Raw genomic sequence first — 18,585 nt, forward strand, 5'->3', positions numbered from 1 at the left:
GGATAGTATAACATATGACAGCCAATCAATGTAATACATCACATTAGTAGAATGAAGTGATAAAAACCACATGATCATCTTATTGATGCAGAAAAAGCATTTCACAAATTTCAACATTCCTTCGTGATAAAAAGAAAACCACTATATAAACAGGAAATTAACTCCCTCAACATGATAAAGGCCAGAGATTTAAAAAACAAAAATGTTTAAACCCCATAGCTAATGTCATAATGGTGAGTGATTGTAATGTTTTCCCCTAAAATCAAGAAAAAGACAAGGATGCCCAGTTTTTCCACTTTAATTCCACATAGTATTGGAAGTTCTAGTAATAAGGCAAGAAAAGAAATAATGAAAGACATCTCAATTGGAAATAAAGAAGTAAAATTATCCTCAGATGCCATGATCTTGTATTTAGAAAAAATGCTAAAGAATCCACCAAAAACTCTAAAGTTAAAAAATGAATTCAACAAAGTTACAGGGTATAAAACCAACACATAAAAAATCAGTTGTATTTCTATATACTAGCAATGAACAATCCAAAAAAAGAAATTAAGAAAACATTTCCATTTACAATGTCATCAAAAAATAAAAGACAGGAGTAAATTTAAGAAGCTGCAAGACTTATACACTGAGAACTACAAAACACTGCTAAAAGAAATTAAGTCATGAATAAATAGAAACACATCTGTGTTTGCAGATTGGAAGACTTAATATTGTTAAGATGACAATACTATCCAAAGCAGCCAATCTACAGATTTAATGCAATCCCTTTCAAAATCCCAATGGCATGTTTTACAGAAATAGAAAAACCCATTCTAAAATTCCTAAGAAATTTCAAGTGACCCCAAATAGCCAAAACAATCTTTAAAAAAGAACAAAGTCTGGAGGACTCTTCAGTAACTCTTTCAGTTACCACAGACCTGCAGTAATCGAAACAGTGTGGCACTGGCAAAAGAATAAACATATAGACCAATGAAATAGAGAGTCCAGAGTTAAAAACTTGCGTATATGTTCAGTTGACTTTTTTTTTTTTTTTGAGACAGAGTCTCACTGTGCCACCCAGTTTGAAGTGCAGTGGTGCAATCAGTTCACTGCAACCTCCGCCTCCTGAGTTCAAGTGATTCTCATGCCTCAGCCTCCCAAGTAGCTGGGATTACAGGCATGCACCATCACACTCAGCTAATTTATTCCATTTTTAGTAGGGACAGGGTTTCACTGTGTTAGCCAGGCTCGTCTTGAACTCCTTGACTCAAGTGATCCACCCACCTTGGCCTCCCAAACTGCTAGGATTACAGGCGTGAGCCACTGCACCAGGATGTCAGTTAACTTTTGATGAGGGTGCCAAGATGATTCACTGGGGAAAGGATAATCTTCAACAAATGGTGTTGGGAAAACTGCATATTCACATACAAAAGAATGAAGTTGGACCATTATCTTACACCAATACAAGAATTAGTTCAAAGTGGATCAGTGACCTAAATTTAAGGGCTAAAACTAGAAAACACCAAAAACACAGGCAGCAGAAGAAAAAATAAATTGAACTTCATCAAACTTAAAAATTTTGTGTATTAAAGGATACTATTGAGAAAGCTAAAAGATAATCTACACAATGGGAGAAAATATTTGCAGACCATATATCCGGTAAGTGCCTAATATCCAGAATACTGAAAACTACAAATTCAGCAAAAGTACAAACAACACAGTTTAAAAATGGGCAAAGTACTTGAATAGACATTTTTCTAATGATATACAAATGAGTAATAAGAATATGAAAAGGGCCAGGTGCCCTATAATCCCAGCACTTTGGGAGGCCGAGATCGGTTGATCACCTGAGGTCAGGAGTTCGAGACCAGCCTGGCCAACATGGTGACACCCCATCTCTACAAAAAAAAAAAAAAATACAAAAAATTAGCTGGATGTGGTGGCGGGCGCCTGTAATCCCAGGTACTCATGAGGTTGAGGCAGGAGAATCTCTTGAACCCAGGAGGCAGAAGTTGCAGTGAGCTGAGATTGTGCCATTGCACTCCAGCCTGGGCAACAAGAGCGAAACTCCATCTCAAAAAAAAACATGAAAAATACTCAACATCATTAACAGTCAGAGAAATGCAAATCAAGATGACAGTGTGATACCACTTCACATCTAGTTGGATAGCTAATACCAAAAAAGCAGAAAACAAGAATTGGGGAAGATGTGGAGAAATTGGAACCATAGTGTATGGTGGGAATGTAAAATGGTGTAGCCCCTGTGGAAAACAATTTGGCAGTTCTCAAAAGGTTAAACATAGAATTACCATACCATCCAGCAATTCCATTTCTAGGTATATACCCAAAAGAATTGAAAACAGGTATTAAACAGATATTTGTTTACCAATATTCACAGTAGCATTATTCACAATAGCCAAGAGTTAAATGTATTCTCGTCTTTTATTTTTGATGCTATTGTGAACAAATATTTTCTTAATTTTCTTTTTTGAATTGTTCATTGCTAGTATATAGAAATACAACTGATTTTGATGAACAACCCAAATGTTCATCAGCAGATGGATAAGCAAAATGTGGGGTATATAATGGAATATTATTCAGCCTTAGAAAAGAATTACATTTGATACATGGTACACCATGGATAAATCTTGAAAAGATTACAGTAAGTAAAATAAGCCAGACAAACAAGGACAAGTATTGTATGATTGCATTATATGAGGTATCTACAGTAGGCAAATTTATAGAGACAGAATGTGGAATAGAAGTTGTTAGGGGCTAGGGAGAGACATGGCACTGGGGAGTTATTACCTAATTGGTACAAGTTCTATTTGGGATGATGAAAAAGTTCTAGAAATAGATAGAGGTGATAGTTATATAACATTGTGAATGTGCTTAATGCCACTGAATTATACATCTAAAAATGATTAAAAAGGTCAAATTTATGTTACATTTTACCACAATAAAAATTTCTTACTAAAAACTCTGATTTTACTTCAATGAGGAAAGATTTTAAAAATAGGATGGTAACTTATTTAACTAAAATTATTGAATAGGTTCTTCGTTTGTTTTACCTGTAAAAGCTAAGCATTTTTATTATTATTTTTTAAATTTTCAATCATAGCTGCTATGCCAGATGAGCATTTTTAAATAGTTGTCAATTGGTAAATCAAAAATCTGAAGGCCTTTTATTATAGTCTTTTTAATGTAAGATAAGTAAATATGATTTAGAAATTTTATCTACTCATAATTTCTATTATGCTTTTAATGATTGTTTTGTTTTCTCTGTAGACAGTTGAACCAACTGGAAAACGTTTCTTACTAGCTGTTGATGTCAGTGCTTCTATGAACCAAAGAGTTTTGGGTAGTATACTCAATGCTAGTACAGTTGCTGCAGCAATGTGCATGGTGAGAACACCTAAGACAATTTTGCCACTCTAAAAACATGTTTACTGTAGAACAAAACTATAAGTTAAATAGTGATTAAGAATTACGTTTTCACTTTCTTCTGTCCTTTCAGCTTGTCACATTTTTTATTTTATATTTAAAGATAATGGTGTAAAGCCAAAGTGTTAAGTGTGTTGAAAAAGTATGTCTAGAGAACAAGCAGAATAGAAATTTTAATTTTTACAACAAAAGATTAAATATTAATGGATTTTTTAGGAAGTAGATAATGCTTAGATAAAATGAAAAAAAGACAAAAATTTTTTAAAATGTATTTTAAAAATAATGCTTAAATTATTTAATGATATGAAACTTAAAAGATCTGGGAACTAATAGAGTGTCTAGGAGACTTTAGTTCTATCTTGACTGTCAGTGAATAATAAACAGATGAATAGCAGGCAAACTTTTTAGCTTCTTTACTGGGGCTTTATTTCTTACCTAATAAAATGAGAAGAATATTTACTGTATTTGCTTCAAAGGATAGTCATGACAGCCAGTTTTTTGTGAAAGTACTTTGAAAGCTGTACTACGGTTACTGTATAGTTCTAAAACACACTAATAAAAAGTTAAGAAATAAACATCAGTGTTTCTTTTAAACATGAAGTTGGATAAAATTCAAAATACTGTTATTTCCTGCCAAATTTGCTGAAAATTACTGCCATTGAATTTTTCAGGTTGTCACAAGAACAGAAAAAGATTCTTACGTAGTTGCTTTTTCTGATGAAATGGTACCATGTCCAGTGACTACAGATATGACCTTACAACAGGTTTTAATGGCTATGAGTCAGGTAAGAAACTGTGTTTTTTAAGTTTACTTAGTTAAGTTTACATAACATGTAGAATGATTTTATATTGATGTCATGTATGGTATTAATCTGTGAGAACAAAAATTTTTTTGTCTTAAATTTCTCATGACAAGTACAAAAACCGAAAATATATATGCAGGCTTTGGGAAGGCTGTATATATTGGTGCTAAACAAAATGAGACTGCAAAAACTAGTATTTTTAAGGACTTATTTACTTATTTATTCATGCTTTTGTTCTGAATTAGATCCCAGCAGGTGGAACTGATTGCTCTCTTCCAATGATCTGGGCTCAGAAGACAAACACACCTGCTGATGTCTTCATTGTATTCACTGATAATGAGACCTTTGCTGGAGGTGTCCATCCTGCTATTGCTCTGAGGGAGTATCGAAAGGTAAAACAAATTCTAATATGGTTCCTCACCCAAATAATATTTTAATACTTGATTTTTTTTTTTTTTTTTTGAGACAGGACCTCATTCTATTGCCCAGGCTGGAGTGCAGTGGCTCAGTCATAGCTCACTGCAACCTCAACCTCCCAAGTTTAAGTGATTGTCCCACCACAGCCTCTCAAGTAGCTGGGACTACAGGAGCGTGCCACCATGCCTACCTAATTTTTTGTGGGGATGGGGTTTCACGATGTTGCCCAGGCTGGTCTCAAACTCCTAGGCTCAAGTGATTCTCCAGCCTCGGCTTCCCAAAGTGCTGGGATTACAGCCACCACACCTGGCCATTCTTGAGTCTTATTCACTTAAGGTTTTCAAAAAATGTTACTACAAATAGTTCTGTATCTTATATAGGAGCCAATGTCCATTATAGACTCAGCAGTACTTACAATAAGAAAAAGTATTGGTTACACATATATAATTTAACCAGTTTCCATTGCTAAACATTACCAAGAATATCCTTTGCAAACAGTATTTTTGGTAATAATCAGAATATTTGTTTTACCTTAGCTGTAAGTTTTTTTTAATAATTCAGTGTGCTCCTTGAAAAATTGAAAGTATTAGTGAGTTTTCCAAAAGGATTACATAAAATTAAAGCTATAATCTATGCTCTACGTTTTATGGACATAACTGTGTTCTAATCAGTATACTCCCGTTGAGCTTTCTGAAATGACATAAATCGTCACTCTCCAATATGTGTTGCCACTAGTCACATGGGACTTTTGAGCACTTAAAATATGGCTGGTGTGACTAGTAGAAATAGAACTTGTTGATGAAGAGTAGTGGTTCTCAAAGTGTGGTTTCCCTACCAGCAGTCTTAGCCTCACCTGCGACCTTAATAGAAATGCAAATTCCTGAGGCCCAACAGAGATCTGCTGAATCAGAAACTCTGACATTGGGACTGTGTTTTAACAAGCCCTCTGGAGCATTCTGATGCAGGCCTAAGTTTGAAAGCTACAGGTGAGGGAATAGAATTTTTTTTTTTTTTTTTTTTTTTTTTTTAAAGAAATGGGATCTCCATCACTGGAGTGCAATGGTGCTATCATAGCTTACTGTAACTTGAAATCCTGGCCTCCCAAAGCACTGAGATTACGGCCATGAGGCACTGCCCAACTAGGATAGAATGTAAAGACTGTTTGGTTGTGAGTCCCAAGTCTTTCTCTTACTCTGTGTGGACCTGAGCAAATTATTACTGATCTACATCATAGTAAGTTATAGTCCTTACCTCTTACATTTGTTTTAACAATTACGTTAGATGTATTATTTAAAGAGTTCATTGTAGTTTCTCACGTGTATACATTCAGCAATTGTAGGTTTTTCTCAAAAACTCAATTATTTTAATCTTACATGTAGCTGTAGAGGACAAGTTCTTACATGGAACATGTATATATCGCACATATCAGTCATCAGCCAAAAGTTGATCATCCCAGAGAGCTATGTCCTTATATTTATATATACTCATACACACTGCCCCAGCACTTGATATGTTGATAAAAATATCTGGCACCCTTAATACCCTGACAGGTTTCGTAAGTACAAAGTGCCTAGGCTGCTCAATAATGTATGCTGCAGCCCATAGAACAAGTAAAGTAATTGATGAGAGAAGTAGAAATTTCAGGCAGATTCTAATACAATTTTATTGTCCATTCTTCTAAAATTCCCATATTCTAGCCTTAAAAGATTGACTCCCCCTCCCCCCAAAAAAATGGACTTTGTAATTAAAAAGCTCTGGTAGAGAAATGTTAAAGTGATTTAATTTTGGAGGTATTTTGTGTTTCCTTACATACATGTTTCTAATACGTATTTTGGTCTTTTTCTACAGAAAATGGATATTCCAGCTAAACTGATTGTTTGTGGAATGACATCAAATGGTTTTACCATTGCAGACCCAGATGATAGAGGCATGTTGGATATGTGTGGCTTTGATACTGGAGCTTTGGATGTAATTCGAAATTTCACATTAGATATGATTTAACTGTAAGCAGCAGCACAATCCAGAGATCCATTGCCATCAGTGATCTCACTAAAAATATACAGCTACTTCCCAGCTAATCCCCACCCAATGAATGATGATAGTATAGTATGTGCATAATGGAAAGTTACCTTACCGGAAAAAAAAAAAAAAAAAAGAAGGAAAAATAAGATGGGCCCAAAGGTCTGTCTACTAAACTAGCTCTTGGGGAAATAGCTTCAGGATACTGTAGTTTCCTCTATCTGATAGAGAACTTTTTGTTAATAGACACTGTAAAATAGTTTTGCTTTGTTGAATAATACATGTGTATTTAAAAGAGGTAAGAGCAAAAAGTATAATTCCACATCATGTCACTTGAGAAGTGCTTAACGTTTTCTTAAACGTTTCCATTGGGAAAGGACAGCTTTGATAATGTCCAAATACTCTGAAATGCACTAGACCATGTAACTGTGATGGAATATGAAACTCATCTGTAAACTTTTATACCAAGGGGGTAAAAAAAAAAAAAAAAGACATTTGATTAAATTATGAATGAGTTTTACAAATTCCTGTCAGAGTTTTACTAAGATCACACAAATAACAGCTTTCTTATTCAGTGAAAAAAATATTTTATTTCTGATGTTTTATTTGGACTTGTAGAACATGTTACCATTAATCAGAAACATCATGGCAACCCCTAAGAATAGACTAAGTTTGTGTTGGCTGAGGAATTCTGTTTGGTTTGCTTTTTTTTTTTTTTTGCTTTGTTATATTTTATTGCCACAAGGGGTGTGACTTGATAATGATATAATGATTTCCTCTGAATTATAATAACATAGCCAGTTGTAGTCTCACACTTTTTCATACTCTTAAGTGAAAATAACATAAAATGTTTCAAGCACTTAACTCCCCCTCATTCACAAAGTATAACAATTAAAATCTCAGCTATAACCAGTTTAGCTTTTTGCTTACTTTTAAAATAAAAATTTTTACTTTTAACTATTTTTTTAGTCAATATTTTTAAATTGTATACAGGTCAGTGGCCTGTCTCTTTGTCCATTATTCATTTCATGGCAAAATATTCTTCTTTGATAGTATAAATAAATAATAAAGCAATCTAGGTCCTTCAGGTTTGAAAGGCAATTTTTTGAGTAGCGTATTACCAGCTAGCCAATCACTAGGAATTTTTTTCAATATTATTTGTATGTATGAAACTTTTCATTACACTAAAGTACATTATTTTCTTAAGCAAGTATCCTTCATTGTGAGGTTTAACATTAAAGCAATCTGTTGAAATGCCGTTATCTTTGCTCATAATTTTATTACAGTCATCTAAGGTAGCTTACACATAAAACCTGTTTGCATATCTGTTGTTCTCTAAATATTAAAATGAAGATTTACTGAGGGTTTGTAAGATCCTTCTTGCTGTTATATGAAAAGTCAAACTGTAGTTAATGTAAATTATAGCCTTTTAGGTGCTTGGGGGTCAGAGGTTTTATGTTTTTTGGGAAAGGGGGACTTTAGTAGTCTGAGGATTTCTGTACATATTTTCTTCTGTTTTATGTGAAATTTGGGCTCTGGGAATAAGAAAATGTCCTTTTCAAATTTATTTAACATATTAATGCTGGTTGTGATACGAACCCATTCCTTCAAGGCAACTGGTATCAGTTTTTAAGTGTAATTTACCTGAGATATTTTTGTTCAGCAAAGCTCATCATAGCACCCCCACCCCCACTTCAGATATGCATTGCTTCTGATGTTGTTCACATCTTTAACCCTGTCAAGCATTGAACTGAATATATTAGCTACTTTTGACACATTAAAATATTATGTTCAGATTGAATTTAAAGTTTAAAGAAACTAATAGAATCACGTAATAGTGAATTCTTTAAACCCAAGATCTTTAAAATTGTAACATGATCATTTTATTTCTAATAGAAATGTTAAATAGAATATAGTACAAAAATGCATTACCTTCAGTTGTGTACTATTTCCATAATACTTTTAGACAGATATATCTATGAGTTAATATTAAATCCATCAAGGATACAAGATTGGATGGATAAGACCTTTCTGAAGTATTTAGGTAGGTCTAATTAAATGGACTAGGGTAACATTTAAGAAAGAAAGGATAAGTAGGAGAAGCTACCACAGAAGGTAACTTTTCAAATCATGGCACATTAGAGCTGGAAGAAACCTTAGAAACCTAAAAGCAAATTTTAAAATTTTTGTTAGAGAGCTGAAGTCCAAGACAAGAGTGTGATTTTGAAGTACTATAACCTAGACATCTTGGTCTCTTCATTCCTGTGCCAGAATTTATTTCCCCACAACATGGGAACACATGGTCTCAGAAGAGTAGAGGATAAAATAAAATTATTTAAGACTTTTACCTTATTGGGTTATTAGGAAATAATGTATATACATGATTGCTTTAGGAGTAGAGAAACAGAATGGGAACATGTATAATTTTGTACTTCATAGGAATCCTCAAGCACAATTAACCTGTGTTGCTATATATATCCACATACATAGAGAAAAAACAAAAAGTTTACCTCATTATAAATAAAATGTACTGAAGTGATAAGTTTTTTATTTCCTGAGTTACTTTTAGGATTACTGTTAAATTAATATTTGGGAAAACACTGCTTTTAAAAACAATCCTACAAGAATAAACAAACTTTATTTCCTAGGTAATATGTAAATAGTTCCAGGATATAGTTGTAATTAGTAAAACAAAAACTAATCTTATAATCCCACCCTTTATTAAAGTTCTTGGAAATTCCATTTATTAATACTTATATTATTAGTAACCTATTTTATGAGAGTGTTAGTGAAGCAACATGCTAGTGAATGGAATTGTTACCCTTTGGAACCTCCTTTGCTTTATCTAACTTACTGTGTGACTGTAGACAACCAATTTAACCTAAGTGATTTGAATTTTTTATCCTTAAAAAGTAACATATCTGTGCTTGGACCATAGAAAAATCAGTGATTTAATATTTACATAAAAATTGAAACTGGGAAGAGGGCTTGCAATACAAGTTAGAATTCTTTTTTTTTTTTTTTTTTTTTTTGTTAAAAACATCCTTGTTAATAGGGTATGTATTTTGAAAGATAAAATGTTTTAGAAAAATAGCCTGCTCAACAGGCCTAACAGTGTTTTAAAACATTCCTGTTCAAAGTGGAAAAATTTAGAAGAAAAATTTTCACAGCTAAAGTATTACCCAAAAAGTCACTGCTCTCTACTGAAGAGGGAGAAAAAATATATTCCAACTCTAAGATCTTCTTGGATAGACCTAGTAAAACAAGCTTATACTCTTAAGTGAGGAAATGGTGTGAACAAACTTTTTTTTTTTTTTTTTTTTTTTTTTTTTGAGACAGGCTATCCCTCTGTCACCCAGGCTGGAATGGCATGATCACGGCTCACTGCACCCTTGACCTCCCAAGCTCAAGTGATCCTCCCAAGTAGCCAGGAACACAGGCATGCACTGCACTACCATGCCAGCCTTTTTTTTTTTTAATTCTTGTAGAGACAAGGTCTCACTATGTTGCCCAGGCTGGTGTCGAACTCCTGGGCTCAAGGGGTCTTCCTGCCTTGGCCTCCCAAAGTGCTGGGATTAGAGGCATGAGCCACTGCACCCAGCCAACAAACATTCTCTTAATCTTTTAAAGTAACCAGTAAATCTACAAATAGTAAAGTACTATTTTCATCAGGGATTTTTTTTTCTTATTTTTCAGATTTTACAGAAACAATGTGAAATTGTTTTGGAAAGATAAGGTAGAATTCTTGAATAAATTTGAACGTCTCACAGTTAAGTGAGAAACACCTTTAAAAGCACAGTAAAGCTACACCTGAACAATAACTAAAGGCTAAATCATTGTAATGTTTTGTTGGACTTACTTTAACTTGACCTATTGTAGCCACAAATAACAAATTTCTTGGTAACTGATGCTATTACAGTAGGTAATCAAAAATGAAAAATTCTAGTCTTACATACTAGTTTTGGGGTGTTAAGGCACTATCCCCTCTGGAGAAATGTCCTACAGCATCAATGTAAACATGCATAAGAAAGAATTTGAAAAAAAATGACATGTTAATCGATGAAATTAGTTGTATTTACTGTTTGGATTTTATTTAGTGTTTCCTTGATGTCTGTTTCCTCATCTCTTATTTGTTGGAAGATGACTTATCTACCTCTTTTTTTTCTTTTAAAATTCCTTTCTTACATTTCTGTCCCCTTTTTCTAGTCGTTCTCTATCTGGATAATAAAATGAATGACAGGAAAGTCACCCACATATAGTTTGGGATGAGCCTTTTGCAGATTGCTTTTTGTTTCATACAAGTATAAGATCATATTTTCTTTTTCAACTTAGTACTAGGCAGGCTTCTTGGAACAATCAGTAGATTGATACAGTCTCTCCCCAAATCAAATTATATTGTATATCTTTTATATTAGATGTTTGCAGAAATTCTGTGGCCTTTAAGATCAGTTATTCAGCCTTTGTAATTATGTTATCTAGCTATGTTGAAAAGATAAGTGCTTACTATATAAGCACTCTTTGAAAAATAATTAACTGATTACTCTTTCAGAAAACAGCAGGTGTCTCAATGCTTTTATTTCCATAATTATAAAGACCACTGTCAAAATCTTTGGTTTACTAAGTATTTCACTGAGCATATATACATTGCTTGTGGCATAAAAAGTCTTGTAAATAACTTATTCACATTTGGCTTTTTTTTAGTTCATACATTTTTTATTTGCTTTTTTGAAAATTATGAAGTTAAAATTCTAAGGTAGTATTTTTCATGTATAAAACTAATAATGCAGTTTAGCATACTGTTTGAATAAAATTATAATAAATGGCACAATTCCTTAAACCCTGAAAATACCAAGTTATATTGGAAAGTAGTAGAAACAAACTAGTGGAGAACATCTTAGAAAATTCTATTGTGGAAATAAAGATGATTATTTTCAGTCAGAATGAATTTATATATACAACAAAAATATACAAAAGCTAATTTTCTCATCCTAAAAAGATTTTTCCCTTTGCTTCTATTTTATTTAGCCCTGCCATGCACCACATTAATTTTATGAACATAAATGATATTTAACTTTTCTTTTTTGAGACACAGTCTCACTCCATCACCAGGCTGGAGTGCAGTGGTGGGATCTCAGCTCACTGCAACCTCCACTTCCTAGGTTCAAGCAATTCTGCCTCAGCCCCTCAGGTAGTTGGGATTACAGGCGCGCACCACCATGCCCTGCTAGTTTTTGTATTTTTAGTAGAGACAGGGTTTCACCATGTTGGTCAGGCTGGTCTCAATCATGTGACCTCGTGATCTGTCTGCCTCAGCCTCCCAAAATGCTGGGATTACAGGCGTGAACAGGCGTGAGCCACCGCACCTGGCCACCTTTTCATTTTAAATTGTTTAAATTTATGCACTGTTAGACATCAGAATCTGTGCTTGAACAAAGGAAATAGTAAATTAGCTACATGTCTGCTGGTTTCACTCGGATATGGATATGGATATGTGGATAAAGATAGTGAATGAAATTAAAACCTTGGTATTTTAAATATTACCAGATATAAATGATGGAATGTTATATCAACAAACATTGAAACTTGGCTTTATTTGTAACGTAAACTATATAGAATCCATACATAGCCAAATTAGATTTAAAATATACAATTAATGAATGGTACTCATAGTGTTTTTGTTGCACTGTTACTCTGAATATGGACTCTCTATATTTGGTATGGCATGACTAGGCATAACTTTTGTAATGTATTTCAGTTGTATGTTTTTCCTTTTATTGCCAGCTTCTGATAATGAAATTTTCCAAAGGGATGAGATATAAGAATCATCTTTTATAAAAACCAGTGGGGAGTTGGGTATTACAATCTAGTTCTAAACTGTCCATTTGCTTTATAAAAAGGCTTTGATTTCTATAACTGACCATCTGATGAATATTTAAATTACACAGAATAATGTCTACATAGAATAAACTTAAGTATTCAAGAGCCTTAAAGTGAAAAAATGAACCTTTTGACTGCCTTAAAATATGACTTGCTCTGTAATTCAGGAATACTAGTTACTTTCCTTGGGATCTGTTTAATGCCTTAATAGTGTTCTAATGTTTCTGAAGTACAGAACTCAAAGGGTCTTTTAGAGCTTTTAATTTTACATAGTGAATGGAAATTTAAGTATTAAGTTTTAAAACCTGATTGTACATTAGTAATTTAAACATCCAATAACTGGAAAATCTAGGTACATTGATGTGTTATATACATGACTGTTAACATCAGTAATATTTTTTGATAGTTTAAAGTTTTTTATTGTTTTGTATAACAAGTTATCCAACAAGTTGGACTTTATAACATGACATCCTAGGACCAAGTTGCATATTTAACACTGAATGAAAATGCATTTGTACAGTTCCAAAAATAATTTTTTAAGGGGATTTTTCAAGACAAAAGGCAAATATTTTGTTTCAAACCTAGAAGCAAATTCATTCCAAGAACTGAATATAGTAGTAAAACATAAAGACTATTGCAATAAAAAGTTTCCAGGCCAGTGACTTGTTTAATTACATTCACATTTTTACATTCACTTTGCCTTTCAAAGCAGGAGTATTTTATAAAACTGAAAGAATACTTTAAATTGTCAAGCTGGTGCTTAACGGTATATGTAAAATGTAAGTTTATTTCATTTCCAAGGAAAGGACCCTGAAGGGAGGGGACAGGGAGCTTCCTAAGTCTGTTGATAAACTAACTGATGCTTTGTCAAGTCTTCCAAGTTTTCACTGTAAATAATACACCTAACAATGTAATTTTGCTGTTTTCTAATAGGGAATGAATGAATATATTAATGTATTACATTTCTTTCATGATAAAACAGTTTTCACCAATACTGTGAAATCCTTTCTCTCCTTTCTAGCCTTGCAAAATACCCTACTAAATAAATCATTTTAGACATGGAGTGCAGGTGGACACTGTGTGAACTGTTGCTGGTCAGTTATTGTAGAAATTGATAGATGTACCAAATAAACTCTATGCACATTAAATAAGTGTCTTTCTATTTCTTTCAAGATATGAATTTTAAGGTTATAATATGCCTTATAAAACCTAAAGCCTTTAGTAATCTTTTGTATTTGAACAAGGTAAAATTTAAGTTTTGATAATTAATGTTGACCTTTTAATGTATCTAATTTTATGTAAGTATTAAAGTATATGAATTTAAAGATTCTTTACCCATGGAATTCAATTATAACAAAATGATTAGATTTAATGAAAACAAATTATTTAAAGTTTTAAAATAGGATTCTTTTGTGAAAAAAATCTACTCAAAATTGCCTTTGGCAAAAGTTATCATCCAAACACAGGAAGTCAACTATGCAAATAAAAACATTGTTTCAGTGCCAATTTGCAGAAATTTTTCTCTCAATTCCCATAAAAATTTTCTGAAAAGTTCTAAGATCTAAACTGTAAGTAACTGAAAGCAAGTTACATCAGAATATACTCACCAAAACTTCAAAAAATTTGGTTGATTTTACAGAAATCTACTTATAAAAGATGAAGTCAACAGTTGTACAAGAAGGATCACAAATTATATTTATAGATACCAGATTTAATAAATTTTAACAATATTAAACCTTATCAAGAAAACTTGACTTTAAAAGATGTTCAAATGGTAATTTTTAATTAGTATACTAACAGTAAAATCCAGGTACAGAAAATCCCTTTTTTCTTCAAAAGCTTTTCTACAGATATTTTGGCAATTAAAATGTAAATTGATTATCTAGTGATAAAGTGAAAGTTTTTTATAAAAATATAGTTTTTTTAAATATAAATATAAAATATAAAAAAATATAGTTTTATAAAAAAATAGTTTTTTATATTAATGAAGTCCAGTAAACAGCTCATATTTCAGATCTTAAAGGGCCGGGCATTGTGGCTTACACCTGTAATCATAGCACTTTAGGAGGCCAAGGCAAGAGGACTGCTTAAGCCCAGGAGTTCAAAACTGTAAATAAAGTTATAAATATGGGGATCTTGCTGGGCAACACAGTAAGACCCCCATATTTACAAAAAACTAAAAAGAATTAGTTGAGCATGGTGGCATGTGCCTGTAACCCTAGCTATTCAGAAGGCTACGGTAGGAGGATCACTTCAGCCCAGGAGTTTGAGACTGCAGTGGGCCATGATAGAGTCACTTCACTCCATCCTGGGCTACAGAGGTAGACCCTGTCTCAAAAAATGTAAATAAAAAACATAAAAATGAGGACTGAGGAAAAAAGTTAGAAGTTAGTCACCATTCTCTTACTTTTATCCAGCTGTAAGGTATGGAAAGGCAGAAGAAATGGAAATCAATATCCAAGACAACATGAAATCCCAGAGGCTTCCCCTGCTCCCTAAATTCTTGGCTGGGTACAGGTAGGAATCTTGGAAAACCCTGATGGGTCCACAACAAAACACACACATACCCGAGCCATTGTGATTAATAATAGCCATTATGTATTGTCCATTAAAAACCACTCTGAATGATTTACATATATTATCTCCCTTTCTCAAAAAATAAACCCTAAAGGAAAGTACTATTACCTACATTTTATAAGAAACTTGAAGTTCTGAGAGGTTAAGTCACCTACCTAATGGTTACACCTTTAGTGATGTGAACACTTGTCTATCTTGACAAATCATCAGCTATGCTCTGAAAGTATGTTACGAATATTTTTTTTAACTGAAGGTTTAGTGGTGTTATGCTGTGATCTCCCATCTAAATCCTTCTCCCTTAACCCCTAGCTTTGTAACCAGCCTGTTGCATACAGTTAAAACTAAAGTTGTTGGTGTTCCACGATTGGCACTGTCAGTAAGGGAGCTGCTGGCTTCGGTGCTTCCCTACATCCTTGGATTCTGCTCCTGGTTTTGTTTTCCTCTTGGAGAGTCCCTATACTTTTTAAAACCTGCTAAGCCTTGCATTTTTAAAAATGTATTATTGTGTCCAATATTTTAAACGTTTTAGAGTGGCAAGTTTTTTGTTATTGTTTTGGGTTTTTTTCCAAAGATATTTAATGTGCCATATGGCAAAAAGGTCAGATTTCTTGTATTTTATTTCATCCCTTAGCGTTTAACAAATAGGAGAAATCTGCTTCCTTTTTGATGCAGTGCTAAACCCTCCAAAGTAAAAATCTTTTATTAGTCAATGAGTTTAAGTTCAGAAGACTTAAGAGGCAGGTATTAGTAGGGTTTATTTCTTCCATTTTAAATAAAGCCATACTGAGAATCAGATATCATATTACCTTCAGTAGAGTTTTTGAGGCTTTTGATGATAAGGCTTCTCTCCCTAATGTTGAATTCTTTCAAGATCTGAACACAGTCAAGAACCAACCACCAGTCGCCTCTCACCCTATGTCCTACCAGTCTAGGAAGAGTTGATAAAAGATGTTTCTTCACAAGCCAGGCGCAGTGGCTCATGCCTGTAATCCTAGCACTTTGGGAGGCCAAGGCAGATGGACTGCCTGAGCTCAGGAGTTTGAGACCAGCCTGGCCTACATGGTGAAATCCCGGCTGTACTAAAAATTTTAAAAATCAGCCGAGTGTGGTGGTGCTCGCCTGTAGTCCCAGCTCCGAGTGTGGTGGTACTCGCCTGTAGTCCCAGCTACTCAGGAGGCTGAGGCATGAGAATCGCTTGTACCCAGGAAGTGGAGGTTGCAGTGAGCTGAGATCGTGCCACTGCACTCCAGTCTGGGCAACAGAAAGAGACTGTTTCAATAAAAAAAAAAAAAAAAAAAAAAGCTAAAGGTAAAGATGTTCTTCACAGTCAAGCACTGGTGTTTCTATACCTTGAAGTAACTTGCCTCTACCCTTAACATCTAATATGATGAACAATTATAACACAATTTTACCTTTCTCAGGTAATAGACTTCCTCAACTCTCTAACAAGATTTTTTTAAGAATCCCCAAAAGCCTGAATCTAACAAAGATTTTACAACATAGCAAAAACTTTCTTATGACATAATGCGAAATAAAGAACTAAAGACATTCCACTCTTTGTTCCATTCTAGTGCTATAACCTAAATTATCACAAGGGAATGAAATTCTTGTCTAAATTCTTGATCAAGAGGTCTCCTAATGGCAGTTTAAATCCAGGTAAGAAGCATCATTGATGGCAAAAGGCCAAGGAAGCCATCAGCTGTATTCTTCAGGACTGTTCCAGATTCACTGGTCCATCCTAACAGAAACCAGAAGCACTTTTGAAATCCATTTTTCTTCTACCTCTGATGAAGGGTTTTTTCTTCTCAGCATCTGGTAATCTGTCCCAACTGACTCTGTGAGATCAACTAGGAAAATGCTTTGTATAGTAGGCACTTTAAAAATTCTCATTGATAGGAAGCTGGAAAGATGATTTCACTAATGAAGTACTGAACGTCTTCAATTATTGTAAAATAAGACTTCCTATAGAATAAATCTTGTTTACTAAGTTTAGCTGAATTGAAATCAGTTTGAATAGTATTCCCAGTATTGAACACATTAAGTGTTCAAAGGCTCTTGGAAATTGAGTTAAATTGTGAGGTGGAGAGTTCTGCTTTCCAGAATTTATATATATATATAAATATGTATTAAAATACATATAAGGCCGGGTGCAGTGGCTCACCCCTGTAATCCCAGCACTTTGGGAAGCCGAGGCAGGTGGATCATGAGGTCAGGAGTTTGAGACCAGCCTGGCCAAGATGGTAAAACTCCGTTTCTACTAAAACACAAAAAGCTGGGTGCACTGGCGGGTACCTGTAATCCCAGCTACTTGGGATGCTGAGGAAGGAGAATCGCTTGAACCCAGGAGGCGGAGTCTGCAGTGAGCCGAGATCGCGCCATTGCACTGTAGCCTGGGCAACAGAGCAAGACTCCATCTCAAAATAAATAAATAAATAAAATACACATAAATTCTGGAAAGCAGAACTCTCCACCTCACAATCTAATTCAAGTACATTTAATATAAAAAATGTATATGTGTATATATATATGAAATGTACTTGAGTTAGATTATGAGGTGGAGATCTCATAAATTATGAGTTGATCTCACAGTCACTTGGAGCTTTCCAAAAAATATATATATATATGTGTGGGGGTGGGTGGGTATATACATAAAACCTCAAAATTTATATTTATAATATATATAATTATATATATTATTGTATTATAAATATATATATATTATAAATACATTATAATATATATGACCTCAAACTCCTGGGCTCAAGAGATCCTCCTGCCTCAGCCTCCTGAGTAGCTAGGACTCCAGGCATGTGCCATCACAACAAGCTAATTTTTGTTTATTTTTTGTAAATATGGGGTTCTTGCTATGTAGACCAGGCTGATCTCGAACTCCTGAGTGCAGGTGATCCTTGCACCTCGGCCTCCCTAAGTGCTAGAATCACAGGCGTGAGCCTATCATCCCATGCCGACTGAAGTACATTTCTATACTGTTTCAAAAGTTCATCCTCATACAATGCTGAAATATCTCCTTTTAATTTCTGCCCATAGGTATAGTTTTGTTCCCTGGAACTATTAAGTCATTAAATGAGTAATTTAGTTTCTCTAAGATAAATTTCATTCCATGCTAAAAATTTAATATACTTCTATTACTCTACAAGTACAAAGTGTGAAGGCTTTTCACAATATCGTATAAGATATTCCTGCCTAGTTCACAAGTGTATCAGCAAAAGCCTTAAATTTCAAAGAGAAATCACACATCAGTCCTTATCACTTAAAAACTATTGTAGATAAAGAGTTAACTCCTGAATAGGAAATAAAGAATTCCAAATGCTTACCTTCTAGCTCTTGGCTGTAAAATTCATACATAAATTCCTAAGAAAATACATTCTTTCCTTATCTTGATACAACTCCAACCTTTCATTTTTTAAATACCATCCCATTTTCTCAAGAATTGGCAAGTGGGAAG

The 18,585-nt window shown here is 33.8% G+C and overlaps 1 protein-coding gene across 3 annotated transcripts in view; it reads left to right on the top strand.

Moving 5' to 3' along the window:
• Nucleotides 1–13,690, top strand: part of RO60 (Ro60, Y RNA binding protein) — a 29,146-nt gene extending 15,456 nt beyond the window's left edge. Inside the window, exons 6-9 of one of the 3 annotated variants that reach the window (XM_030935531.1) lie at nucleotides 3,271–3,387; nucleotides 4,098–4,211; nucleotides 4,475–4,621; nucleotides 6,495–7,185. In XM_030935531.1, coding sequence (XP_030791391.1) covers nucleotides 3,271–3,387; nucleotides 4,098–4,211; nucleotides 4,475–4,621; nucleotides 6,495–6,647 — 531 coding nt within the window. In that variant the 3' untranslated portion in view covers nucleotides 6,648–7,185. Of the gene's footprint in view, nucleotides 1–3,270; nucleotides 3,388–4,097; nucleotides 4,212–4,474; nucleotides 4,622–6,494 lie in introns of all 3 variants that reach the window. The other 2 variants (XM_010375549.2, XM_010375548.2) reach the window with 2 other exon arrangements.
• Nucleotides 13,691–18,585: the final 4,895 nt, after the last annotated feature.

This window comes from Rhinopithecus roxellana, chromosome 8, assembly GCF_007565055.1.
Source record: "Rhinopithecus roxellana isolate Shanxi Qingling chromosome 8, ASM756505v1, whole genome shotgun sequence".
NCBI classification, from domain to species: domain Eukaryota; kingdom Metazoa; phylum Chordata; class Mammalia; order Primates; family Cercopithecidae; genus Rhinopithecus; species Rhinopithecus roxellana.